Source organism: Trichosurus vulpecula, chromosome 6 (genome assembly GCF_011100635.1).
Source record: "Trichosurus vulpecula isolate mTriVul1 chromosome 6, mTriVul1.pri, whole genome shotgun sequence".
Classification (NCBI taxonomy): domain Eukaryota; kingdom Metazoa; phylum Chordata; class Mammalia; order Diprotodontia; family Phalangeridae; genus Trichosurus; species Trichosurus vulpecula.
Window position 1 is genome coordinate 6,302,467 of NC_050578.1, and position 27,229 is coordinate 6,329,695.

At 44.4% G+C, this 27,229-nt stretch overlaps 1 protein-coding gene across 1 annotated transcript in view; it reads left to right on the plus strand.

The window, feature by feature from the left end:
* The window catches only part of SYNPO2 (synaptopodin 2), a 206,278-nt gene extending 179,313 nt beyond the window's left edge, over positions 1-26,965 (plus strand). Inside the window, exon 5 of the mRNA XM_036763192.1 lies at positions 21,518-26,965. Within this exon, the coding sequence (XP_036619087.1) occupies positions 21,518-22,072 (555 nt within the window). The 3' untranslated portion in view covers positions 22,073-26,965. The remainder of the gene's footprint in view (positions 1-21,517) is intronic.
* The last annotated feature ends 264 nt before the right edge of the window (positions 26,966-27,229 follow it).

The window sequence follows — 27,229 nt, forward strand, 5'->3', positions numbered from 1 at the left end:
AGTAGGCAGAAGCCATTCTGCTAGGCAGGACTCACAGGTTTTTTGCTTTAAGGCCAGAGAAAGAACGTGCTATCTTATTAAGAATTAGGCCTTTCTTTAACATGATGACTCTGCCCCCACAGGGGAAGGGTTTGAATACAAGGAAAATCTAACATGATTTTTTTTTTAAACATGAGCTTTACCTCTAACACTGTAGTAAGGGAATGCTGAAGTATGCTAAACAAACAGCCCCGTTCTCACTTGGGCTCCTCAGTCACCTGGTCCAGAGGCAGTGCTGGTGTCATGGATAGCACACCCTGGACCTGGAGTCAAGAAGACCTGGGTTCAAATCATGCTTCTGGCATTTACTTGCTGTGTGACCTTGGGCAAGTCACTTAGCCTCTCTGGGCCTCAGCTTCCTCATCTGAAAACCGACTGGGCCGACCTTTCCAATTTTAAATCTGTGATCCTATGATCCTGTGAATGCAACTGGAGGGATATCGGTAGTGTGATGTAATAATGGGCCCAGGGGAGTAACACAAAATGTGTTTTCTTTTAAAGACCATTCAGTTGGGGGAAGAGGGGAGAGCAGGACCGGGTCTGACTGAGGAGGAGCCCACTTGTGGCGGGACTGCAAAGCTTCCCTTCCTACAGGAAAAAGTGCCGCGAGTAGCTTCCTATTTTAACCAGTCAGTGCTAAGAGCCAAGCTTTGGGTTTCCTTGCTAAACTCTGGAGGGGTGTGAGGCTTAGTACTGTCAGCTCTCCCTGAACTTCCATGTCCTAGGTCAGAGCCCCAGCTGCCCTGCCCTTCTCAGAGCTCTGGTTGGTGGCTTATTCAGAGTCTTGGCACCAAGACAGAGGATGGAGGGAAGGGTTAGGAGGAAAGTAGGAGCTTCCAGGGAGTTCAAGGTCAAGTGTGAAAGAAAAATTCACAAGCCCACCAGGGACTGTTCTTTCTTTTTTTCCCTTTTTGTCTTCTTTTGCTTACATGATGTACTCTACCAGTGCCACTGGCCATGGGCACAGCCAAGGCAGGGAACAGGAGGCAGGGTGGATCTGTGCAAGGAGGCTGAGATATGCACAGATCTAATTCTATGAGGTGCCTAGTCATAGTCGGTGGGAGCCAAAGGCAGCATGAGTGGAGTTGCAGGGATGGGCTGTACCACATGAGAGATCCCTGAATCCATAGGTAGGCAGGCATTTGGAGGCTATGCAAGGAAAGGACACAATGAGCATGGCCGTTTCTGGACAACCACATAGACTTCCTCTTTTCCTTTCTGACCATCGGCTTCTTCCACTGTTCTCTCCTGTTGCTTCCTTGCACGGACTCTCTCTTACTCCTCTTGGATGGACCAGAAGGAGCCAGGCAAGTTGACCACTTCAGCCCGGGGTTGGTCACATGCCATGCCATCTTCCCCCTGACTCGCAGGAGGTGAATAGGCTGCCAACACACCCGAAGACCCTTCTTATACCTTTGTAACCCCCCAAATTCTCTGGCTGGCAGCTCACTCGATCCAGAGTACCAATGGAAACCAGTTGACATTAAAGCAGAAAATGACAGTGTGTTTCTGAAAACTCATGAGAAAACCCAGCTCCTCTGCCCAGGAGAATCTTCTAGAGACCTCACCAGAAACTTGCCTGGTCCCATTCTACTTCTTTAGCACTCTCCATCTCTTTGTCCTTTCTTCCCCAGAGTCCCAGGCAACTGGCTGTATTCTTCACTTGACCATTACGGAGATTCCTTCCTTCTTTACCTATTTGCTAGAGACACCTCGCTCATTTTGCTTTCCTTTGCATGAGTTTCTCTGTCCTTGGTCCTCTCTGTGGCATTTTCCTTCCAGCTTGGGAAGGCTGCCCTTCCATTTTGCTCACTTCCTTGCCTTTTTACTGAGAGGCAAATCGAATTCTGCCACTGCTATCCTGAGAACATAACCAATAAACCAGACATCTGAATTTGCTACAAGACAACGGGTATGATTTTTCTGCCTTTTTCTCAGGCAGATGTGCCTGCTGCTTTCAAGGCAGCATCTGGAGGAATAGCCACAGGATGGGGGCCCCATCCCATAACCCATCTCTCTCTCACTCTTTCTTTTAGTAAGTCGGTGATGGAGACACATTCCTTCTGAGGATTCCCTAGAAAAGGAAGTGCTCTAAACGTCAGGCTCTGGAGTTAGTTTGGAAAGAAAAGCCTCCTTGAGGTCAACCAATCAATGACTGAGATGTAGAAGGAAGGAGACCCAACTTTGTCTTTTTACCAGGGTCTCAAAAGGCAGAAGTAAATAAGTTGGGCATGGGTAGGTACAGCAGTCAAATGTATCTGGGTCTGTTGCTAATCAAGGGTCCCCCGTGATTTAGGGCTGAGCTGTGTGTAAGGGGAAGGAGGTTCTGTCTGTGAGGGGAGACCCAACTAGAAGAGCCATGATTTGGAGCTGATGATGACAGATTGCCACCATTATGCTTCTGGGTCCCAGTCACCCTGACTGGGCACTCCTCCCAAGGGTCATGGAATCTGAGAGCTCTACACTAGATACTGTTTCTCTACTAAATTCAGCTTGTTTACCAATGATATAAATGAAGTTTAGAAACATTATTGGTGGCGAACAAAACAATTGCCTTCCCGTGATGGAGCATAGATGACTCCGAGTCACAATATTAAGCTTCGGATCTCTTCGTTTCACATGCCAAGGTGCAGAGCCCCCTGCCTTGTCTTCAGCACCATTGTGAATCCGAGGGAGTCATACCGCTTCTGTAGGCCTTGTTTTGTCCATCAGTAAAATGGGGGTAGTAGATATGGGGCCAGGGCTTTGATTCTCAAAGGGCCTTTCCAGACCTCAGTTTCTAGGATTGTAACCCAAAAGCCACCACCATTTTGTTATTGTTCAGAAGGTTTTGAAGCTCTTAACTAGTCTAGCTAGCCCTGGCCTCCTTCTTCCAAGACTCATTAAGAAAGCTGAGCTTGGTCATGTGAGCTGCCTTAGAGGCTGGTAAGGCTGTTGTTTAGATTAGAGGCCCCAGGACAGCAGATAGCCAATATTTAAAGGGGCTGGATGAACTTATTAGGAAACATTTTCTTTTTTCTCTGAGGGATAAAGCACTAGGCGTATTTTGCTGAGGAATGCCAAGCACTCCAAGAGGTCTCAGTTTCTCAGAGTGGCCTCCAAAGTTCACCAAGTGCCATTTGGTAGAGCCTGGCTTAGTTAACCCTTGACTTTCCCCAATTATGGAAAAGCTGCCAGATTCTGATTCTCCCCCCAAATTCCCTGAAATGTTGCCTCTTGCTGTCAGGTGTCCACCCCAACATGAGAGGCAAGGACATGATAAAACAGTAGGGCTGTTTCTGGGAAGGCCAAATACTACTGGAGGAAACAGAATGGATGGCCCTCTTCCCTTTCCTTTCCAAGGGCCCTGGGTGATTTGTCCTTGTCAGTTAAAAAAAAATTAAGATCACAAGAGGACAGGCAATCTGGCATAGTGGATAGAGCACAAACCTTAGGGCCAAGAGGCCCTGGGTTCAAGTTTTACCTCTGACACATAGTGGCTATGTGACCCTGGGCAATTCATTTTACCTCTAAGTAACCCTGTAAGACTATAAATCACAGAAACATATTTATCTGCATTGGTAGAAGGACTTTCTTCATCCAGGAGTTCCTTGTGCCAATAAAGGCACATTTTCCATTCCTCTCCCTGAGTTCAAACAGAAACTGGGCTACTCTGTCCCAAAAACTAATTTTTCATAAAATATTCTTTGCTTTTTCATTCTCTGTCCATGAAAAGAAGCCTGAAAAAATCTTTTGAGGGTTTTTTTAATGGGGAGGAATGAAGGGAGGGGAAAGATTACCCAATGTTTCATCCTGGTAGAGTTCCCATATCATAGACTTAGAGCTTAAAGAGATCTTGGGGTCATCTAGGCCAGACCCCAAGGTTATAATTGAGAGTCTGAGGACCTAAGAGGTTAAAATAAATCTGTCCAAGGTCCTCCAGGCCAGATGTGGCAAGAGAGGGATTCAAACCCAAGCCTTCCAAGCTCAAATGCAGCAGAACCCTTTTTACTCTACTCTATCACATTGGTCCCAGGCAGGGGAGAAGCCAGTTCTGAGGATTTCCTGCTCACCATGATGAAGACTTTGGGAATTTCTGAGATCCCTGGAGAATGAGCAGGGCCTCTCAGGATAATAGGTAGCATTAATTGTTGCCCCTCAAGCCACTACCTAAGGAAAGCCTACCATTCCCAAGTCTCCCTAGCCTGGCCAGTTCTTAACCTATTCAGCCTCATAGCTCCCTCTGGCAGCCTGATGAAGCCTTATTTTGCCCATCAGTAAAATGGGAGTAGTGGATGTGGTGGCAGAGATTCAATTCTCAAAAGACCTTTCTCAGAATCATGTTTTTAAATGCATAAGATAAAACACATGGGATTACAAAGTAAGGCAATTATGTTGAATGCAGGTAGAAATTTTTTTTCCAAAAAAAGTTCACAGAGCATAGGTTAAAAACCCTTGGTTTAGAGCATAATAGCAAAAAGTCCAAATGTCCTCTGGAGGTGACCAGTTCAGCTTCTCATCTCACCAACTACGTACAAAATGATCTTTAAGAAAAAAAGTCCCTGTTTCCCTGGCACCTGCCCAAAAGATCTGGAGCCAACTGAAAGCAGAGAAAGAGAAGACGATGCCGTCTCCAGCTGCCATCTTCCTGATTGCTGAAGCCCCCACAGCTCTATGAGCCATTGCACTAATTCTAATAGGAAGGTTTACAGAGAAATCTACAAACATGATATTATTTGAGCCTAGACCTAGCCCAGTGAGATAGGTAGGTAGACAAGCATCATAACCCCCATTTTATAGATGAGCAAATGGAGCCTGAGAGAGGTAAGGTAATCCACCAAAGCTCATTGAGCTCCTAAGTGGCCAAGCCTAGGCCCCACCTCCTTCCTTTTGAAGCCAGGTCCTGGACGTACAAATTCCAATACACTATTTCTTTCCCCATCAGTGTCACTGGTTGGATAATCTGTCAGTCACAACGGGGTTAGCTAGCTCCAGCTTTCATTGGATGCCATGGCAGCCCCCTGGCCAACCTGAATCCATATTGGTGGATAGATGAATTCGGGGCCACAGCCCCTTTCTCATCTTCACTGCTGACCCACACGAAAAAGAAATTCAAGAGCAACAGGCTTCACCATGTCCTGGGAGTAGGAGGTGAAGAGTCGAAAGGGAAAGTTGAGCCCATCAAATCATAGCATCCCAGATTTAGAACTGGAAGGCAGCTTTGAGGTTATCGGGGCCAAACCTCCCATTGTACAGAGGAGGAAACCGGAGAGCACCGAGAGCTCTAGTCACTTGCCCAAGGTCATGCACAGAAAACTTTGGTCACTTGCTCAAGGTCACATGGCTAGTAAGTGTCTGATGCAGGCTCTGAGTCCAGGTGGCCCTGAATGGAAGTCCAGCAAGCTGTTGTAGTGGATAGCCCCACCTGGCAGCCACAGTTTGGAAAGGGAAAGTAACTTATTCAAAGTCTTGTGAGGATTAGGTGGTAAAGGCTGATGGGAACCTCACTCTGTTCCACCCTTATGGCTTTTATTTGGGGAAGGATAGAGGGGGAAGGAGAGCAGGAGACTTGCCTAGGCCTGTAGGTCAGGAGCCATGAAGGTGAGGCTGGTCCCTCTCAAATATAGAGCTGCCCACTCCTTACACTCAGATATATGTAGCCTAGCACACAGGCTCCTTAGACAGAAAGCCACCCACCATCCAGCCTTAGATGTCAAAGGTACCATTTTGCTAATGAAGTATAAATTCTAGGTCTCCAAACAACAAGGTTTTTCTGGATGGATCACCACCCAGAATTCCCACTCCCCCACACCTGTGTCTTTCTTTCTGAAATTTCTAGCAGGAAAAGCTGGAGGGCATGGGGTTCAAATCCTGCCTCAGATGCCTCTGATATTTGTGACTCTGGACAAGTCATCTTTCCTTCCTTGCTCTGTTTCCTGATCTGTAAAATGAGATTAGACTAGTTGACCTCTGTGGTCCCTTCCCACTTTAGCTCCACCTTCCTATGACTCTAAGAGTGGATATGCTTGTGGAAACTGCTGTGTTTAAAAGGTTTGCAAAGCACCTTACAAATATCATCTCATCTTATCCTTATGCCAACCTTGAGAGGGAGGAGCTATGATTATACCCATTTTGTAGACGGGGAACCTGAGGCTGAAGAAAGTTAGGTGGCTTGCTCAGAGTTACCCAGCCAGTGCCTGAGGTTGGATTTGTCTTTAGCTCTCCCTGACTCCACGTCTGGTGCTCTAACCACTGTACCACCTAGCTGTTTCCAATGTATCCATCTATCTAACAATAAATTTCTTGGTAACAAAATGATTGATATGGTCCCAGAATTTAAGAGATTCCAGGTGAATGAGGGAAACATTTTCACCCTAGAAATAGAAAATACTAAAAAGCAAGAAGCTCTAGATAGCTTTTAGAAAGCAAAGGTTTGGGGCAGCTAGGTGTCACAGTGGATAGAGCACTGGTCATACAGTCAGAAGGACCCCAGTTTAAACCCAGCCTCAGACACTTATTAGCTGTGTGGCCCTGGGCAAGTCACTTAACCCTGATTGCCTCCAAAAGAAAGGAAGAAAGAACAGAAAGAAAGAAAGAAAGGCAGGAAGAAAGAAAGGCAGGAAGAAAGAAAGAAAGAAAGAAAGAAAGAAAGAAAGAAAGAAAGAAAGAAAGAAAGAAAGAAAGAAAGAAAGAAAGGAAGGAAGGAAGGAAGGAAGGAAGGAAGAAAAGGAGGGAGGGAGGGAACAAATTAAAGGTTTCCTCCATGGGTTGACTGGCAATGACCTAGGCCATCAATTATTCAGACTACCAGTGTTCATCAGTGCTGTGAAAGTCTGGGGGATATCAATAGTGGCATCTGTATTTACCCCCAGGGGCACCATGTGGCACCAGTTTCCATATTGGCCTAATAATTTAGATGGGGATGAAAGCAGTGCCAACCATCCAAAGAGCCAGTGAAGTAACAGAGAGGTAGCAGAGTATGTAGTAAGAAGAGCCTTGGATGCCAAATCAGAAAACCTAAGTCTGCTGCTCCTTATGTGGCTTTGGGCATGTCACACCAGCTTTTCTGGGTCTCTAAAGAGAAGAGATTTGAACTAGATGATCTCAAAGGTCCCTTCCAAGCCTGAATCTTCAGGAGTCACTGATTCTGAGCTCTGTTGATTCTCCCTCGGAGTTTTTGCCAATCTTTCTGTCCAATAAACAGCACATCCATGCCAGCTGACCCACCAAGAAGTTACCTCAGTCACTTAGTCCTTTCTATAAAGGCAGTCAAAGACAGGCATATTACAGACAGTCCAGACAGACAACCCCCATCCACCATCAGACATGTAAGGAACAAAGGGCCACCTCTCCAAGAAAGCTTCTGGTCTTTGTAAAAGATACAATTAAGAAGATTGTTTGTGTGGATTTCCTTTTTTTCTTTTTTGGTCCAGGCCAGTGTGATATAGATAGAATCCTGGACTTGTGAGTGGCCTCCGTGTTCAAATCTAGTCTCAGACACTAACTGTGTGACCCTGGACAAGTCACCAAAACTCAGTTTCCTCACCTGTAAAATGAAGGGCTGGTTTCACAGGCCTGTAAGTTTCCTTCCCAATTCCAAATCTGTGACTCATTGGCATACAAGCTCCCTCACCAACACAGATCAGCAGCCCATCTGTACCTCATTGTTTTAGAGATTTGCCTCGGGACTGAGAGGGTAGGTGACTGCCCAGCTTGCACAGCCAGAAGGCATCAGAGTTGGAGCTTGAGATCTTCCTTTCTGCCAATGGCCTCACTGGCTTCTCCATATGGATGTATTTTTCCTGTTGCAGAATAAAAAGGCTCTTTGAGGGGATGCTCGTTCTGAAAGCAAAACAGAAGAGAAACTCCCAGGGAACGTGCTCTGGGAACCCCTGACAGGATGAGAGGGTGTTAATGTCCCATCCTTCCATTCTACCTGGGAGCTAAAACCAGCTTTGTTGAAATCAGAGCCGGCCTTGGAGTCCTGCCTCTGACTCCTACTGGCCTGGTGACCTTGGGCCATTGCTTAACCTCTCAGGACTTTAATTCTCTATGGCTGTAAATTGCAGGAAAGGTGGCAATCAGCCTCAGCAGAGGGAGTTTCCCCATTAGGAGTTCTCCATCCACTGCAATGAAGTCACAGGAAGTCTATACTAACACCATCAAACAGCAATCAGGATGATGATGTTAGCAGAGACCTGATGAGGACAGCAGAGACCTAGCAGAATGAATCAAAGCCATGGGGAGTGGGGGGGGGGGGCAGGGAAGAGAGAGGCATCCAGCATGATGTCTGCCATGAATGTTGTCTTGAAGATCATTTCCAAGAACCTGTAGAGCAGGGGTTCTCAAGTGGGGGTCTGTCAATGGATTGATTTCAGGGGATCTCTGAACTGCAATGGAGGGAAATGACACCTTTCTTTTCCATAATCTCTATCTGAATTGAGCATTCCCTTCAGTTATGAAGGTAGGCAAGAAAGGATTATTCTGAGAAGGGCCCATAGGCTTCATCGGACTGCCAAAAGGGCCGGGATAGAAAAAGCTTTAAAATCTCTGCTCTAGAGAACGAGCATACATCCCAAACACTTTAATTCAATTACCAAAAGCAGCTATTTCATCCCCCTGTGCAAAAGCTCATGGAATATTACATGGAAAAGGATAATAATAGGATGAGGTCTTATCCTGGGCCTGTTTCTACCTAGACTCCAAAATAAGATGAAAATATGATTCTTGATAACAACCACAACAGTAATGATAGTCTAGTACATGGAGGATCCATTATCTCCTTCTAACGATGTGTATCGTAGCCCACACATGCCCATTTTTAATTAATAACATTAATACTTTACGTATCAGTGATTCCCTAAGTTTGGATAGTCCTTCCATTGATTAGAATATACATTGCCTTTACAACCTAGTAGATAGTCTTTGGGAGTTTCTGTGGCTGAAACCTCTGGCCAACCTGATGGTGAGCTTCTCAGTTTTGGCCATGTTGGTCCCAGGGTGTAGAGGACAGAAATCACAGGTTGCTTTCCAGTTTGCAAAGCTCCTTGCTTTCATGAGCCCTCCGAGGTAGGCAGCTGAGTGCCCAAAGGTGCCCCAGGTCAGCCCTGCCAGATCTGGCCAGACCAGCTTCTGCAGAGAATGGCAAACAGAGAGATGTCCTTACCCTCCTTGCTCAGTGTCATCATGGGCCAGAGGCTCAGTGTCCTCTTTGAAGCCATTGATTCTTTGGGACTAGGGTCAGTTGCTAAATGGAAGCTATGAAGTCTGCTTGAACTGAGCTGGTGGCTGCTTTGGGGACAAGGGATGACAAATGACTCTCAGATGTCTCTGAGGTCTGGTTCCAGAAGGTACATATGACCTCAGATGTTTCTTAAGCCCAGGGATTATCTCTGTTGGTGACAGAGCAAAGCCAAGGGAGATTCTGAGATTCATGAAATCCTGCTAAACTCAAAGTGGAGGTTGACCGTCCCCTCAAAATCGTCGGATCGTATAATCCAACCTCTCCATTTTACAAATGGGGAGACAAAGACCCCCAGAGGGGAAGGGTCTTGACCACAGCCATCCACCAATAAGGGCTGAAGGGCGCTCAGCTCCCAGTTCCCCTCACTGAAATTAGGCCTCCTTTCAGAACTCTATATGGCCTCTTTGCTCCAGGCTGACTTCCTCAAGGCAGTGATTTCCAAACTCTCCGTAGCAATGCCCTATTTTCCTCACTATGTTCTACTCAATGGGCTTTATTTTTTCACCAGTTTTTTTTTAAATTAACAAATTGATTTTTTCTCTCTCCTACCCTCCCTCCCCTTCCACTGGAAAACAAGAGAGAATCTTATCTAGGAAATAAGCTTATACCCCCAACAATTTTCTTTAATTACAAAACATACTCTCATAAATTTGCATAGTCACGTAAGGAAAACTCTGACATTGGCCCTGTCCAACGAGGCCCCTTTTGTTCAAAAGAAAATTGTGACCCTTCCCCTTGTTGATCAGTCATGTCCAACTCTTTGTGACCCCATGGACCATAGCACACCAGTGCTGCCCATGGGTTTTTCTTGGCAGATACTGGAGTGGTTGGCCATTTCCTTCTCCAGTGGATTAAGTGAGAGGTTAAGTGACTTGCCCAGGGTCACACAGCTAGTAAATATCTGAGGATTTGTGGTACAGTGAATAGAGAGTTGGGCTTTAGAATCAGGAAGACTCATCTTCCTGAGTTCAAATCTGATCTCAGACACTTACTAGCTGTGTGACCCTGGGCAAGTCACTTAACCCTGTTTGCCTCAGTTTCCTCATCTGTAAAATGAGGTGGAGAAGGAAATGACAAGCCATTCCAGTATCTTTGCCAAGAAAACCCCAAAAGGGGTCATAAAGAGTAGGACACAACTCCCCTGTCCACAGGAGGTGGTCAGAGCTCTCCCTTCCCCTCTCTGCCGCTGCAGGCCCCAAGTACCTCCATCTGGCACAAGGACTTGAGCCTACCCCCTGTGGCAAGGCTTTCTCTGAGAGAGACAGATGGAGGAAGGGACTGGGGCCAAGGAGGGACCAGTAGTCTGCTTGCTTCTGCTGCTCCTCAGCAGCTGAGAGGAATTCACCTGGTCTGGCTTTTGTTGAGTCGGATTTGAACTTTGTTTCTCTTTTAACAGTGGATGTATTTCTGTGAGCCATGAACTTGAAGGTGTCCAGTTGTCTGGATCATTGCTTCACACTCCTCTAGAAAGGGTGTCATCTATCACCCCTCCCCACCATGCCCCACAATTCACAAAATTCTGTCTTAAGGTACTATTTTCACTACACATGGGAGAGACAGCCCACCATAGTGGATGGAGAGCTGACCAAGGAGCCAAGATAGACCTGGGTTCAAGTCCCATCTCTGACACATACTAGCTGTGTGGCACTGGGTAAGTCAGTTAACCCTCTGTGTTCTTGGTAACTTGCTGAGACTACACCTACAAAGTTATTTCTCAAGAGAAAGGTGGTAACCTGTACTGGCAAGAGGAAATATCCTCATCCCTATCCCTAAAGTCAGTTAGTCAGTCAACAAACAATGCTGGCTACTGTGCTAAATGCTCGGAATTCAAAGGGCAAGGAGCTCCCAGTCTAAAAGGGGAGAAAGCATGGAATTAATTACATGCCTCATAGAGTAGATGGGGGTGTGGTTATCATGGAGGGGAAGGAATTAGAGACAGGGAAGGAGGGGGAAGAGCAAGGAAAGATCTCCTGCAGGAGGTCATGGGGGAAGCTCAGGCTGGTTTGCCTTTCTCCTAAACAGTAATTCTGATGATCACAGTGAGGTGCCCCCTCCTTCACACTGAGAAATTAAATAGAACAGGCTCCCATTTCTGTTGTGGTTGTTGTTCAGCCCTTCCAATTTTGTCCCACTCTCTCTGGCCCCATTTGGGATTTTCTTGGCAAAGATAGTGGTTTGCCATTTCCTTCTCCAGCTCATTTTACAGATGAGAAAACTGAGACAGATGGGGTTGAGTGACTTGCTCAGGGTCACACAGCTAGTCAGTGTCTGAGGCTAGATTTGAACTTAGATTTTCCTATCTCCAGGCCCAGAGCTGTATCCATTATGCCACCTAGCTGCCCCCTCCTTAAACCTAGGAATCAACAAAAAAATCAACCAAACCTTGATTTGTAGCATTTTGCCAATTTCCAAGATGAACATTGAGCAATTGGCTCTCATGAGGTTCAAGAACACTGCCGAGCTCTTACTAGCCTACAAAAAAGGAGTGGGGTACAATGGAAGAGAGTCCTGAATTTGGAGTTTATCCTCTTGGGTTCAAATCTCACCTCTGACCCTCATTACCCGAGAGACCTTAGTCTAGTCACTTTATTTTTCACTTTCTTCCTCTATAAAATGGAGTATGTCAATGGATGGCTTCTGAGATTCCGCCCAAATCTAAGCCTAGGAGGAAACAGGTCTGGGGGGAGGAAGGGACTTGACCAAAGAGGCAAAATATGTGGGGATTTTTTAGATTTCTTTATTTGTTTTTTTAACCTTTAGAAGTTTCATCTCACCCTTTAGGTCATCAAGGGACAAGGGAGGTTTCCCTGCACATGGGATTTCCTGTTTGTAGCCATGTCTTCACAGCATTTTAACCCCATAAGCCCATTAGCCAGCTTTGGCCCTGTCTAAGGCTATGGCTGGCTTGGCTGGCCAGTTCACCCAACTTAGCCAGGTGTATTGATGGCACCTGCTTCCCAATGGCCTTGGCTGCTAAGGTTCCTTCCAGCTCTAAATCAATGTTCCTATGGGCCACCGATTCCTTCCCAGCTTGTAGTGGCTGGAGGAAGGAGTCATTTTTGGTCCAAGCCTTGCCCAGCAGCAGGACCAGTAGATGGCAGCAAATCCCCTTTACACAGTGTGGTCCCCATGGCCATCCTCAAGATGATGGAAATGGTGTGCTTGGACTTCAAAGGGTTTGTTTATATATAGAACTACTGGATTAAAGAGAACTTTGAGAGCTCAGCTAGCCTGATTATAGCAAGAATACAGTGGAAGCACGTGGAAAACATTCTAGGAGGAGAGGAATTAGTTCTCTTTTGAAACATTACAAGGGGAAAGCTGCATTGGTGGGAGGGTCTGGTGGCTTTTGTCTTCAGAGTCAGTAAATTCTTACCTGGAAAATAACAGTAACCCTTTAAGGTTTCCATGGTACCTTCCTCACAACAACCCTGTGATGGAGAAACTGAGGCTCAGAGGGTAAAAGTGACTTGAATTCCGAAGTATCATAGATGGGATATTAGCACAGGTCTCCTAGGACGTCAAGATGGTGTGACTGGCATAGACCATGAAAGCTGGCTTCTAAACCAAGTTGGTGTTGCTATTGTTCATCCTTTGTTCTCAAAGAGGGCCAATGACATCACGAAGGAGGGATGCCTTGACTTGGGTGTGAATTGGATTTGAGTGAGGCCAGAGTCATCAGCCTCATTCTTATGGGTGAGGACCAGTGAATGGTGTGTAGAAGGAGAGGCTGGCCTTCCCACAAGCTTATCCTATCAGTGACCTGACTTTGAAAACAAAGTGCTTTTATTAAAGGGGTAGAAGAAATGCCACTGGTTCCCTCACACTCTTCCTAATCTCCCTGGAGTCTTTAGAGAGTAGCTACATGCTTCTGAGAGATAACTTAGCTGATAAGTATTTAAGACAGAATGAGAGAAAGAGATGGAAAGAAACAAACATTTGCAGTTGTAGTTGGAGACCCAGGTGTCCCATCCCATGCTGGCAGGAAGCACACTGCCCGGGTGCCAGGCTTTCAAGTTTTCACCATTCATTCTATAAGACAGAGTGCATTTTGAATAAGTTTTAACTCTGATTTTTCTTGCTCCCCAGGGTTCTTTCCAGGGGGCTATTTCCAGACTTGTTCAGAAGTTGGCTTTTCTGTTCTAAGCACCCCTGGGGGGCACTTCTTTGTTCAATTTCCTTCTGAGAGAACATGAGGGAGCTCAGGCTTGATGGCGCCATGCAGGCACCGGCAGCATCTGAGAATTAGGAGGAGTCTTAGCTGCCACCTAGGGAACAATTTGTCTTGTCAACAGAGTCCCTGCCAAGGGACTGAACTTCTAAAGGGGCAACCTGGTGCAGAAGACAGACTACCTCCTTGGGACTTGGGTTTGAATTTGAATTCTCCCATCTACAATGCCCATGACCTTGGGTAAGTTACTTCACTTCTCTGTGCCTCAGTTCCCTCAATTGTTAAATGAGGAGGGTTGGATTAGATAGCATTCTACTTGAAGAGGAACTCATGAATCCCATGACTTTTAGGGGAAACTTGTGATTATGAAGTTTTTTCCCTACCAAGAAGAATACTCTGCCTGGGAAGGATAGAATCCACACATAAACAGTAGTTAACCAGGAATTAGGACCCAAGATAAACAAGGAGCTAGTAAGAGATGGCAGTAGCTCTCACTGAGCTCGTATCACCAGGCTGGTATGGACTCCATCCCAGGGTGCTGAAGTCACTTGCAGAGATCACTGAGCTGCTGCTCTCAGGGATCTGGGGAACTTGATGCAGATTCAATGTTATTTGAAGCTGGAGGATTTTGTCACTTTCCACCAATCTTAAAATTACTAGAGTAACCAGTGGATAGTTGGTCCCCTTCTGAAGGCTTGTGCTGAGTTCTAGGTATCCAGAAGAGGGTAAGTAGCATGATCATACAATCAGACCACATCTGGGATGTTGTGTTTGGTCCTGCGCACCACATTTAAGGAAAGTAAATAATAATTAGTCAAAGATTAGTCAAAGAGGGGCAAACAAAATGGGGAATGGTCTCCAGTCCATGTCACATGAAGACTGGTTGAAGCAATGGCATAAATGTCTGTTATAATTCTTAGCCTGGAGAAAAGAAGACTCCGAATCTTCAGGTATTGTCTTCAAGGGCTGTCACCTGGAAGACAGATTAATTTTGTTTTCCTTGGCCTCATAAAGAACTAGGAGCAAAGAAAGGAGTAGATTGGAAGATGTAGGAAAAAAAAAAACATCCTAAGAATTTGAGCTATCTATGTACTGACTCAGGAGGAATTGGATTCCTCCTCATTAAAGTCTGCAAAGACTAGGTGTCCAGTCAGGTATTTTGAAGGGAATCTGGTATGTTGCAGGGAATTCTTTTGGGGTGTGCATTGGATTGGGTGGCTGCTGAGGTCCCACCCAACTCCAAAATGTTGTGATTCTGTGAGCCTGGAATATTTAGCCTGAAGAAGAGAGGACAGTCCATGAAAGACTGCCATGTGGAAGAAGCATTAAACATCCTTGGCTCCAGAGATCAAGACTTTGCATGTGGCAAAGAAGAACATTTTGGTTCAATGGAAGAATAAATGTCCTATCAGTTAGAGCTATCCCAAAGTTGAATGGGATGTCTTCATTAGAAGCCAATGTTATGGAGACAATTCTGGCCTCAGCATGGGGGGACCTATGATGTCCCCCAGAATTCTGAAATTCTAGAATTCTATCATTCTACCAACTTGGCCTTTCTAGTGACCTTTCTAGTGACTTTCTACTGACCCAGTGCTGCCCCCTCAGGACAAACAGAGCAAGTGTAATCCTGCTACCACCCAATGGCCCTTCACACGGCAGAAGACAAAATCATCTCCCTCTTGAGCCCTGGTGTTCTCTTCTCCATGTCAGATAGTACCTGTTCATTCAATTGACCTTTCTCTGGCCCGATTCCCCCTCCCCCATCTTGGTCACTCTCCTCTGGATGCTATCCACCTTTCAATGTCTTTCTGAAAATGGGTGGCAAGAATTGAACACAGCACCCTGCCTACGTCCTGGTCGAATTGTCTTGCTGTTCAGTTGTTTTTCAGTCCTGTCCAACTCTTTGTGATCCACTTTCTTAGCAGAGATACTGGAGTGGTTTGCCATCTCCTTCTCCAGCTCACTTTACAGATGAGGAAACTGAGGCAAACAGGGTGAAGTGACTTACCCAGGGTCACACAGCTCGTCTGTGTCTGAGGCTGGCTTTGGACTCCAGGCCCAGAACTCTATCCACTGCTCCACTTAGCTGTCTGTCCCGGTCAAATATTGATATTTGAGGTCCTGATCAAATACTTAACTCCAAATTTAAATGACCAGAATAACAAAATAGCTTGAACAGCTGCTTTGTTTTTAACACTAGCTCCTCCTCCTAGCTCCTTCTTCGAAGTCCCACCAAAAATGGTCACAAATTTGGGGGGAAGCAACTACGAAATGGCAGTTTGGAGGAACGTCCTTGGAAATGTCATTGTGTAGTGGAGAAGAAAATAAGGCCCAGTCTTTTGTAGAACTTTGCCAAAAGGCCAAAATATATAAACTAGACATACAGGAACCAGACTGGCAGGGCTGAAGGAACACTGCAGTTGGAGACTAAAGCCCTAGGCTTGAAATCTAGATCTGCCACATACCATCTGTGTGACCTTGGCCAGCTCCCATAACCTCTCTGAGCCAGTTTTCTCTTCCCTCAAACAAGAATAAGGTGATTTCTCTTGTCCCTTCCTGCTCTAGATCCTCTGAGTCCATGAAACATATCAGCCATTTCCTCTCACCAATTCTCTGTGGTCGAGTATGTCTCAAGGTCAGGAAATGGATCCAAAGAGCCAAGACCTCTGGGAGGAGGAAAAAGCATGATGGGAGGGAGGCTCTAGCAATGGGGAAATCTTTGCATTGTTTCCTGGAATTGGACAAGTGGGATGAACAAGGGGATTTAGGAGCCAAGGCTGAGCTCATCACACTTTAGTAATAAGCTGCTTTAAATATAGAGAGACTCAATGTTCTCTAGAAGGCATTCTGACTCCCCAGGTCATCTGCCAGCTGTGGCTGCCCCTCAAGCCAAGCTCTGGCCCTTCTCCCACCAGCTCAGGGCCAGTCCATTGGGAGATGGGCTCTCACCTCCTTATTTATGGAGAAGAATGTGGGCGCACACATTTCTCTACTATGTAAGTGTGTATAAGCACCGAGGAGCTCAAGGTAACTCCGGAGAGGACAGAATAAATCAGTGGAGGGCAGCAATGCTATTTTCCTCTGGTTTGAGGCCACTGGAAAATCTTCATTATGCTAATTACAGATTTAGACCTGTTGTTGATAATTATTGCACTTAAAGATGACATAATAATTCAATCCAAGTAAGTTGTGTCCCCCATCAGAGTGTGAGTTCTGTGAGGTTAGGGACTATCTCGTCTCTCATTATATTTCCAGTGTTTAACGCCTTTCCTGGCACATTTTGTTGTGGTTGTTCAGTAATTTCAGTCACTTTTTTGGTCATGTCTGACTCTTCATGACCCTATTTGGGGTTTCCTTGGCAGACGTACTGGGGTGGTTTACCATCTCCTTCTCCAGCTCATTTTACAGATGACAAAACCGAGGCAAACAGGGTGAAGTGATTTGCCCAGGGTCACACAGCTGGGAAGTGTCTGAGGCCACATTTGGACTCAGGAAGATGAGTCTTCCTGACTCCAGGCCTGGCACTTTGTGTACTATGGCGCCACCTAGCTGCTTCCTGGCATATAGTAAGTACTTAATAAATGCCTTTTCTTTCATTTGATTCAATCTGACAGGGACTTATTAAGCACCTTCTATATTCCAAGTAAAGACAAACATAATAGCAATAGCAGCTAACTTTTATCTTTAGAGTCTCGGAGGTGCTTTACATATAAATATTAAGAGCTAAAATATACAGCGTTCTTTAACGTTTCCAAGGCACTTTACATATATTATCTCATTTGATCCTTATAATGACCCTGTGAGGTGGGTGCTATTGCTATACCCAACTCGTGGACAAGGAAACTGAGGCTGAGAGGTTTACTGACTTCCCCAAAGTCACACGTCTATTAAATGTCTGAGTCAGTATTCAAACTCAAGGCTTCCTGATTCCAAGTCAGTTGATCTCTCCACTGTAACACCTACCTGCCTCAGAAATGAGGTGGCCCGTTCCCTCAAGAAGCTTGTAATGGTGAGACATGACATGAATGCGAATAAGAATCAGACGATGAAAGCTGAAGGGAAAGAGAGAGCGCAGCAGTCATTGAAGTGGAGCGGGGTAGGAGGGAGAATTAGGGAAGGCTTCACATAGGAAGTGACTCGTGAGATGAGCCATGACGGATTCCTAGAGATGGAGAGGCTAGAAGTGAGGGAAGAACACGTCCCAGACATGTGAGATGGTCCTACATGCGTGGATCTGAGAAGGGAGAATCAAGCCTTGGGAGTAGTGAGTAGGCTGGTTTGGCCACCATGGAGATCACCTGAAGCGGAGTAATGAGAGGGGGAAATTCTGAAACAACAAACCAACCCACAAACAGATTGTTAGATTGTGAAGGATTTTACACACCAGTCTGAGAGATTTGAATTTCATCCCTTAGGCAGTAGGGAGCCCCTGAGGGTTTTGGATCAGAGTAGTGACCTGGTCAAGCTTATCTAGTTGTGGCCTAGATGGCCAAGGCAGATTATTTGGGAAGCTAAATGGGGATGAATTGGAAAGAGGAGAGCCTGGGGGTAGGGAGTTCAGTTAGGAGGTTACTACAGTAGCCTGGGTGGAAGGGGTGAGGGCTAGAGCTAGACAGGTGGTCCTGGGTGAGGAGACAAGGGGATGGATGCAAAAAATGTTATGGAGGTGAAATCAGTAAATGAATGGCTTTAGGAGTACAAGAGATCGAGAACCAGGTAGGAGGTGAGGAAGTAAAGGCAACTGTATGACTTTGGCCAAGAAAGGGAGAAGAAGAATACAATAATCGTCTGAGGAGGTGGGGGGATCAACTGAAGATTTCTTAAGGATGAAATATGGGAGAGACTGGAACAGATTTGTAGGCAGCAAGGAAGGAACAGAAGATAAGGAAAGCTTCTCTGTTTCCTGCAACATTATATGCCTCTGACGATACTGAGACACTAACATTAACATAGAAATCTTGGAGGTTTGAATAGACCTCTATGGTCTAGAATAAAAAGAAAAGAACATGTGGAGTGGGAATGGTGATGGTCTTGGATGCCTCCTGGCTGAAAGACAGCATCACATTTGCCTCTAGTCCTTTGGACCACATCTGGATGCTAAGTGAACACATGACTTTTGTTGGATACAGAGACTTTGGGAGCTTAGAACACTTGGCTTCATTGCATACCTCTGGATACAGAGACTGAGCAGCCTGAACCTTAGGACAGAGGGATTGTAGGATCACAGACCTAGATCTGGACCTTAGAGATCATGGCGTCCAACCTGCTCATTTTGCAGACAAGAAAACTGAAACCCAGAGATGTGAAGCGATTTGCCCAAAGTCATGCAGTCAGTCAGTGGCAGAGCTAGAACTCGAACCCAAATCTTCTGACTTCAGATGTTTCATGTATTCCATGGTACCACACTGCTTCTGCAATAAAAGCAGATACAAGATGTGATGTTAACTTAGGGAAATTCCCTAGAGTCAGAGGGATACAAATAAGAAAGGATTGGAGGCATATCCCCCCATAGAATCATGGGTTTAGTGCTCTATGGTTCATAGTAGCAAGGTGGTCCTCTTTCAAGATCTCCCATTTTGTCTACAGGGACCATGAGCAGTCACTGTGAGCAGGAAGGAAAGAAGGAAGGAAGGAAGGAAGGAAAGAAGGAAGGAAGGAAGGAAGGAAGGAAGGAAGGAAGGAAGCAAGGGAGGGAGGGAGGAAATAAGGAAGGGAGGGAGGGAGGAAGGAAGGGAGGGAGGGAGGAAGGAAGGGAGGGAGGGAGGAAGGAAAGAAGGAAGGGAGGAAGGAAGGAAGGGAGGAAGGAAGGAAGGAAGGAAGGAAGGAAGGAAGGAAGGAAGGAAAGAAGGAAGGGAGGGAGGGAAGAAGGGAGGGAGGGAGGGAACAAGCATTTTATTAAGTATTCACCCTGTCAGGTACTGTGTAAAGTTCTTAACAAATATAATCTCATTTGCTCTTCACAATAACCTGAAAGGTAGGTGCTATTATTATTATTTCCCTTTCACAGATGAAGAAACTGAGGCAGAGAGGGGTTAAGTGACATGTCCAGGGTCACACAGCTGCTGAGTGTCTGAGGTTGGATCTATGGTGCCTCCCAGCTGCCTCTCTGTGCATAATCACTTGAGGACTGTCAGATGACTGGATGAAATCAATGCATTCATTATTAAAAGTGTGGAGCCCAAGTTCAGCTGGTTCTTTTAAAGCACAAGGGAAGCTAGGGGTGCTCCTAGAGCCCACACTCTGAGCTGGAAGGAGTCTTGGAGGACACTGAGCCTGATGCTTTCATTTTACATGTGATTCAAACCCAAACCCTCTGACTCCCACCCCACCTCTCTTTTCAGTAGTCCAGTGAATGTGCTTTGCGAATATTCCAAAGCTCTAACAATGCGAGATGATGTTGTGACAGTGATTGCGGATCTTGGTTTGAATTTGTTGTGAATAAATCTGTGTTCTTTTCATGAATTGGTGCTTAGGGAGTGAAGTTTAGTCTTTGATCTTTTAGGCACAGATTCAGCTTTCTCTAAATATCTGACTCTAGTGTGACCACCCTTCACAATAGTTCTTGATCCAGAGTTGCACGCTCTAATGCTCTCTTTGGGAAAACTTTCACCTTTGCCAATAAGGAAATTGAGAGAATGAAGAAAGAAACAGGCAGGGACATGAATGAAAAGGAGAAGAGTTCACTTGGGCTTTAGGGAGTACAAGAGAGAACCAATCAAATAGTCGATCAACAAGTATTCACAATCCCCAGAGCCACGGACAGAAAGGACGCTGTCAGAGGCCAACTAAATTTTGGTTAGTTTTTGTTTTGCCACTTTTTGTCTAGCTCTTTTAAATTATTTTTATCTTTTATTTCATTTTATCTTTTCAATTAGTGGGAACTTGTTTTCCTTTGTTTTCACCTTCATTGCCCCCATCCTGACAATTTATAAGAAAAAAGAAAGAGTCTCTTATTAAAGTATGCAGAGTAAAGGAAATTCCTCCAGCGGCCATGTTGCCACGTTGATTCTGTACCTCGACCATCATCTGCGGATCAGGAGGTGGATAGCATAGGTCATCATGGCCCTTTGGAATAATGACTCCTCATTGCCTTCATCAGAATTCCTAAGGCTTCAAAGCTTTTCATTTTTACAATATTGTTTTACTGTATAAATTGTTCTCCTAATTCTGCTCGCTTTAATCTGCATCAGCTCATATAAGTCTTCCCAGGTTTCTCTGAGTTTTCCTTTTGCATTTTTTATGACACAGTATCACATTATATTCATATATTATAATTTATCCAGTCCATGTCACTTCTTTAGTTTCTTTGCCACCCCAAAAAGAGCTGCTATAAACAGTTTTGTGCAATGGTCCTTTTCTTCTCTCTTTGATCTCTTTGGAGCATAGGCTTAGTAGTCATATAGTTAGGTCAAAGGGTATGCACAATTTAGTAAATTGTGTCATTATTGGGATATGACCAATACTGTACAGGCAGCAAGTGGCAGAGCTAGGATTTGAATCCAGGTCCTCTGACTTCGAACTCAAAGCTTGCTCCTCCTTTTTTAAAAAAAAATATTTTTTAATTAAATATTTTCCAATTACAAGTAAAAAAATTAACATTCTTTTTTTTTAAACATTTTGAGTTCCAAATTCTCTCCCTCCAATCTGATAGGTGTGAAGTGATACCTAAAAATTACTTTAATTTGCATTTCTATAATCAGTAGTTATTAGAGCATTTCCCCCCATGTGACTGTCAATGTTCTTTCTAAGAGATATACCACATAGGGTCCCCAGGTAGGGAGAATAACACACAGATGTGGACAGGACTAGTTTCGAAAGCAAGTGTTGAGACTACCTTCCCTTCTCCAGTGCTGTCCCTGATGAGACAGCGAACACAGGCAATGTGCTGGTGTAAACACTGAAATGGGACTGGAAGATGGGGAAGTCTAAAGTCAGAGTACCAGTGCTGGGGTACTGAGAAGGATGGGTTCCTATGTATGTTGGGGATGGGAGTAGATATTAACCCCTCATCTATGGGGTTCCCTTTTCACTGATTATTTTGGACAGCATCCAATGTGGTTTATTAACAATTTTCTTATTTCTAGGATGGTGGACGGTCCTTACCACGTTTTGGAAGACCCATTGCAGCCACTGCCTCTTCCACTTCTCCTCTGATGTTCCAACCTTCCCCCAGCTACCCCAGCAAACCAGTCTGTGAGCCTACAAAAGTCAATAAGAGACTCACACCTTGGGAAGCAGCTGCTAAGTCACCCCTTGGCCTTGTGGATGATGCCTTTGGCCCAAGAAATATCCAGGAATCCATTGTGGCTAATGTAGTCTCTGCTGCCCAGAGGAAAAGCTTGCCAGAGCCACTTGAGGACTGGAAACTAAGGGTCTCCTATGCACCCCAAGCTCAGAAGGCAAACCTAGCTCCATTTCACAGGAGGGAGAATGGCATCCCCAACCTGCCAAAAAGTGTCAGGGCAACCGTTTATGCCAACAGCCAGTATGATGCCCCATTGCCATATTCTGCCTATTACAGGAAGCCATCTAGGACTGGATTTGAAGGGATGAGCATGGAGACCAAGTCTGAGTATGGCTTCTCCTTCAGTGATGGCAACTACAACCCACACCCAAGAGGATGGAAGCGTGAGAACTGAGATTTCCCCAGGGTAGAGAAGGCCTCTCTTTCTGTGCTTACCATCTGCCAGTTCTAATAGCTAAGCCATGGAACAAACCAAGTGATCTTTTCTTGATCCAAGCAATTCTGTAGGACATGACAATCATCTGTTCTTGCAAAAGAAATAGATTTGACTCACGTGGCTCTGAGATTCTTCTATGTGAGAGATTTGCTTTTTTGTTTTTGTCTTTAGTTCCCCAAGTCACATCTGTATATTTTAGCATGTGAGAGTGTACACACATGCATATTCAAACCATAATTCAAAATACCAGCACTTACTCTTCCCTACTCTTTCCTCAAGCAGGGGATGAGGAAAAAAGAGGTCATATTTGTGGGAGGAAAATGCAATTGTCTAAGTTGGTGTCTGGAGTTCTTGGCATACTTCTTTTTATGTCACCAACATATTTCCCAGAAGGGCTAAGCAATTCACGTCTGTGAGAGTTGTTTGGGATGGGATCTCCTGTCTGACCTCTTTGCCACCATGAGTTACAGAAAGAACACAATATCCTGGTATTTCTGGACCTGGCATTGGAGCTCCAGGACAAGGAGCCTAATTTGGGGGAGGATTTCAAAGGCAATACACCAGTATAGTTTCTACAGGAAGGAATTCCTGGAGAATGTTTTTTTAAAGTATTTCCCTTGATAGCTTCATATCTAATTAAACTCAATTTTCTTTGAGCAACTGATAGTAGTTATAGACAGTCTGTGAAAGAGACTAATAAAATAGATATTTTAGAATAAGGTTACCAGGAATGCCAGAATTATTTTGACACAGATAGAGTTGTACACCTGAAGGAGGGAAAATTTTGCATATTGTATTATTTCTAATCAATTTGTATTTGACCTTCTAAGAATGAAATAGGTACAGGGATAGGACTGATTTCATTGATATAAGGGACTTCCTAATGAGGAAATTCCCTCTAGCAATGCAGGTTGGTACCTCCTTTGCAATTTATAGTTTTAAAGAGCTGTCTGGGGCAATGAGAGGTTGTGACTTGCCCAGGGTCACACAGCCACCATCTGCCAGAGAAGGGACTGGAACCCAAGTTTTCCCATCACCAAAGCTGACTCTATCCATTGCTCCAACCTGCCTCTAAGGAATGAAGATGACTCAAGCAAAACAAATATGATGGGTTACTCATGTCTTTTACTCATGATCTAGATACCAGATTCAGTCTCAAGGTTACTGAGGCCATGAACGCCATTGCCTCAAAGAGCTGTTGAAAAGCAGGTTTTCTGTTATGTGTTATAGGGTGTGAGTATTGATGTGAAGGAGAGGAAAGAACCCTAGGGGCTTTGTCATATATTTTAATGCATTAAGGAAATAGCCAGTTATAACTGCTTGTCACTGTCCATGGTAGCTAGTCACTGAGTTGTAGAGAAAGTTGTTGGCCAATAAATCAACCATCTAGAACTGCTGCTCCTAATAGTTAGTTACATAGATAGATAGATAGACAGACAGATAGATAGATAGATGACAGACAGACAGATATTTAATAGACACATAGTAAATAGATGATAAATAGAAAGACAGACAGCTACATGGATAGAGGGAGCATTTATTAAGTACCTATTATATGCCAGGCACTATAACAAGTGCTAGGGATGCAAATAAAAGCAAATAAGACAATCTGGGCTTGCAAGGAGCAGGGCACAGGCTCAGAGATTTTGAGACTGAAGGGATCTTAGAGGTAATTTAGTCCAACCCCTTATTTTTCACAGGAATAAACTGAGGTTCAGAGAAGTGAAGGAATTTACTTACTCAAGGCCAAACAGGCAGTAGGTGGCAAAGTCATGATTCATTCCAGAATCCCTGACTCCCAATGCATTGTCTTTTCTACCACACCAAGAAGTTGAAGATCTAATTCATAAATTGTAAAGTAATCAGTGTAACTCTGGAATCAATCATTAGATATGAGAGAGGAATAGCATCATTTGGGGAGATTCTTAAAGCAGACTTCCAGAGCTCAGGGTCTCTGTTTGAGATCCTTGTCAGCTTGACTAGGAGAAAACAAGGTCCGAACGTGACTCAGTGTCTCAGTGTGAGTTCTATTAACTGCGAATTTATAAAGCATTCAGATGACTCTCCATATGAGGAATTGAGGATTTTTGTCTGGTATACATAAGTGCTTAGGTAAGCCACTGTAGTGATCTTTTCTTCTAGGAAATGTCATTTTCACTTGTCTCTTTCACTGAATGTAAGTTTTTAAAGGAAAGGGAAAAGCCAACCCTAATGCTTGACTTGCAACATTGGCGACATCTTTGCCGTCATCACCCAAAGGATGCAATGACAAAACTGAAAAGAAGTGATGAGTGTTGTTTGTAAAGGGAGGTTGATTGCTGAGAAGAAAGATGATAAAGCACAAATTCTCCCAAGTGCAAAAGCACAGAATAATAATAATAATGGGGAATTCCTGAGAAATTCTAGGCACGATGCATGCTGGCTCCACTTGTCTGCCCTTCTCTCACTGGCAGCCCTGCTCTGGACTTGTCAGGACCTTCGCAGTGTCATTTATCTGCCCACTGACTCAGTCTGTTGTGGGGGTATTGAGAGTTTGGCCCCCCAACCCTGCATGTTCTTCTTAGCTCCTAAATCAATGCTACCACTCATGTCCTTTAATCACTGATGGCCATTGTGTTAGTCACTGGGGCCATGACCTCCCATGTGGTGTGTAAAAGAAGACACAACCATTTACAATATCAAGTTTTGTTTTTCTCAGTTTCCAGAATGAAATAGACTCACTTACCAAAAAAAAAAAAAAAAAAAAAAACAACTTCATAAATGCCTTTTAAAAATTTAATTCAACAAACCTTTTAAAAAGTGCCTACCATGCAAAAGTCTTGGTGCCAGGCATTGGGTATACAAAGACATAAATAAAATAATCACTACCCTCAAAGATCTTACATTCTATGGGGGAACAACATGTACACAGATCAGTAAATATGAGATCAAGACAAAGAAAAATAACATTATGTAAAAAATAACAGAGCCCTGGTAACTGAAGGACTCATAGATGAGAAGTCACAAGGACCATACTTTGAAGGATATTAAGAATTCCAAGAGGCAGAGGTGAGAAGGGAATGGATTCCAGAAAAGCTTATCACTTGTTCACTTCCCTTTAATATTGCCACCCTCACCCAAAGCCTTCTTTGTTATGAAGAAAAACATTTGACCAGAGTCTGATTGTGTATTGCATTGCTCAGCCACAGTCTCCACCATTCTACTGACAAAAATGTGTTTTACTTTTTAATGGATCATTAAAGAACTCTGTTCCCTTTTTCAAAATTAGTTCAAGGTCATTAAAAATAATTATCTAGTTATCAGTCTTCAAACTTTAAGAAGAGAGGAATGCTTGAGAATCAAAGAATTCAGTCTTCACCAAACTGGATGGACACACCCACTGGATTTCTGTTGAAAGGAGCCCTTCCAGGAAGTCATATATACTTGACAGAGGTGACCTCAAAATGGAAGATGCCTCAAGTAAGCAACACTGGACCCCATTGAGGTCTAGAGCCCTGAATGTTGAGCAGGAAATTCATTCTACCTAATTGTTTCAATATTAGAATCATTAAATCATAGATTGAGAAATGGAAGAGGTCTTAGAGAATATATACTGAAACTCCCTGATTTTATGGAGGGGAACCTAGCTTTTGAGCTGCAGACCCCTGCTTTTATGGAGAAGCAAGTTGAGGCCTGCCCAGAGAAAGGAAGCGACTTAACAAGGTCACACAGAGAGTACATGGCAGAGCTGGGATTTGAACTGTTGTCTTCAGAGTACAGCCTAATACTCTTCCCACTCCAGCAAGCTAAAGAATGATCTTCGTGAAGAATGAAGAATGATCTTTATGAAGAAGTGGAAACTAACATACTGAACCAAGACTCTCCCTAGGAGCTACGGCTTTCTAAGGACTCTTTTTAAGGACCCTTTCTAAGGACCTTTTTTTTTTTTCTTTTTACCCCTCAGTGGTAAGACCAGCTTGCCTCCAGGTCTTCCAGAGCTAGAGAAAAATGCAACTTTACCAAGGCAGAGCAGGTATGCATTCAGCAGCAATGTGGACTAGTTCCCAGAATGCCTGTTCTCCATCCTCAACTTCAAATATCAGACCAATTCCCAAGTGGCTACCTGGGATGTTCCTTTTTAATTACTGCTTGTTGAACTTTTCCTCACCTTGTGTGTTTGATGAATGTACAAATCTATTCATAGGTTCACAGATTATGAACTGGAAGGGGCCTTAGAGGCTATCTCATCCAACCCCCTCATTTTGTAGGAGAAGAAATGGAGTCATAGAGAAGAGATGGGACTTGGTCAACATCCTCTGGTTGTCAGGGGCAGAGCCGGGATTTGAATCCCCTTCCTCAGATGTCAGATTCAGGGCTCTTTCTACTCCACTCACCTCTCTTTCTTAGGAGCACCTCTTAGTTACTGCCACAAAGACTGCCATTTTAGATTTCAGAAGAGCACAGGTGCACGTGCACACACACACATACACACACATGCATACACACACACACACAGGCACACACACACATATGCACACATGGGCACAGATATACATAGCCTGCATAAAGATTGACTTGCACACAGATAGACTGCATGAAATGGAATCAGGTGGCTGCAGATTCAGTTCTAATTTGAGTAGAGGGAATTGTACAAAGGTTTGCTTTCTGGGAGAGCTCACTGTCCAGGTTCAGCTTCTGTACAATGCTCATTGCTGGTTTCTATTATAAGAGACTCTGCCATCTAAATGTCTGAAACTTATCTAAACACAATTGTGATTTCCACTTATGTTGATTCATCACCAATGAATGGGTTTGAAAGGTGCATGTTGAAGATGAAGGTTGCATTAATAAAAATTATCTTAGCAAAATCAAGTGAAAGATGTTTGTTTTTCCTTATCTAAGATCACAGAGTTTAGAATTAAATAGGACTTTAGAAGGGGAGTTAGGGGGTGCCACAGTGCACAGAGTACTGGGCCCTGGAGTCAAGAAGGCTCATCTTCCTAAGTTCAAATCCAGCCCCAGACACTTACTAGCTGTGTGACCCTGGGCAAGTCACTTCCCCCTGTTTACCTCAGTTTCCTCCTGTGTAAAATGATCCAGAGAAGGAAATGGCAAATTCCTCCAATATTTCTGCCA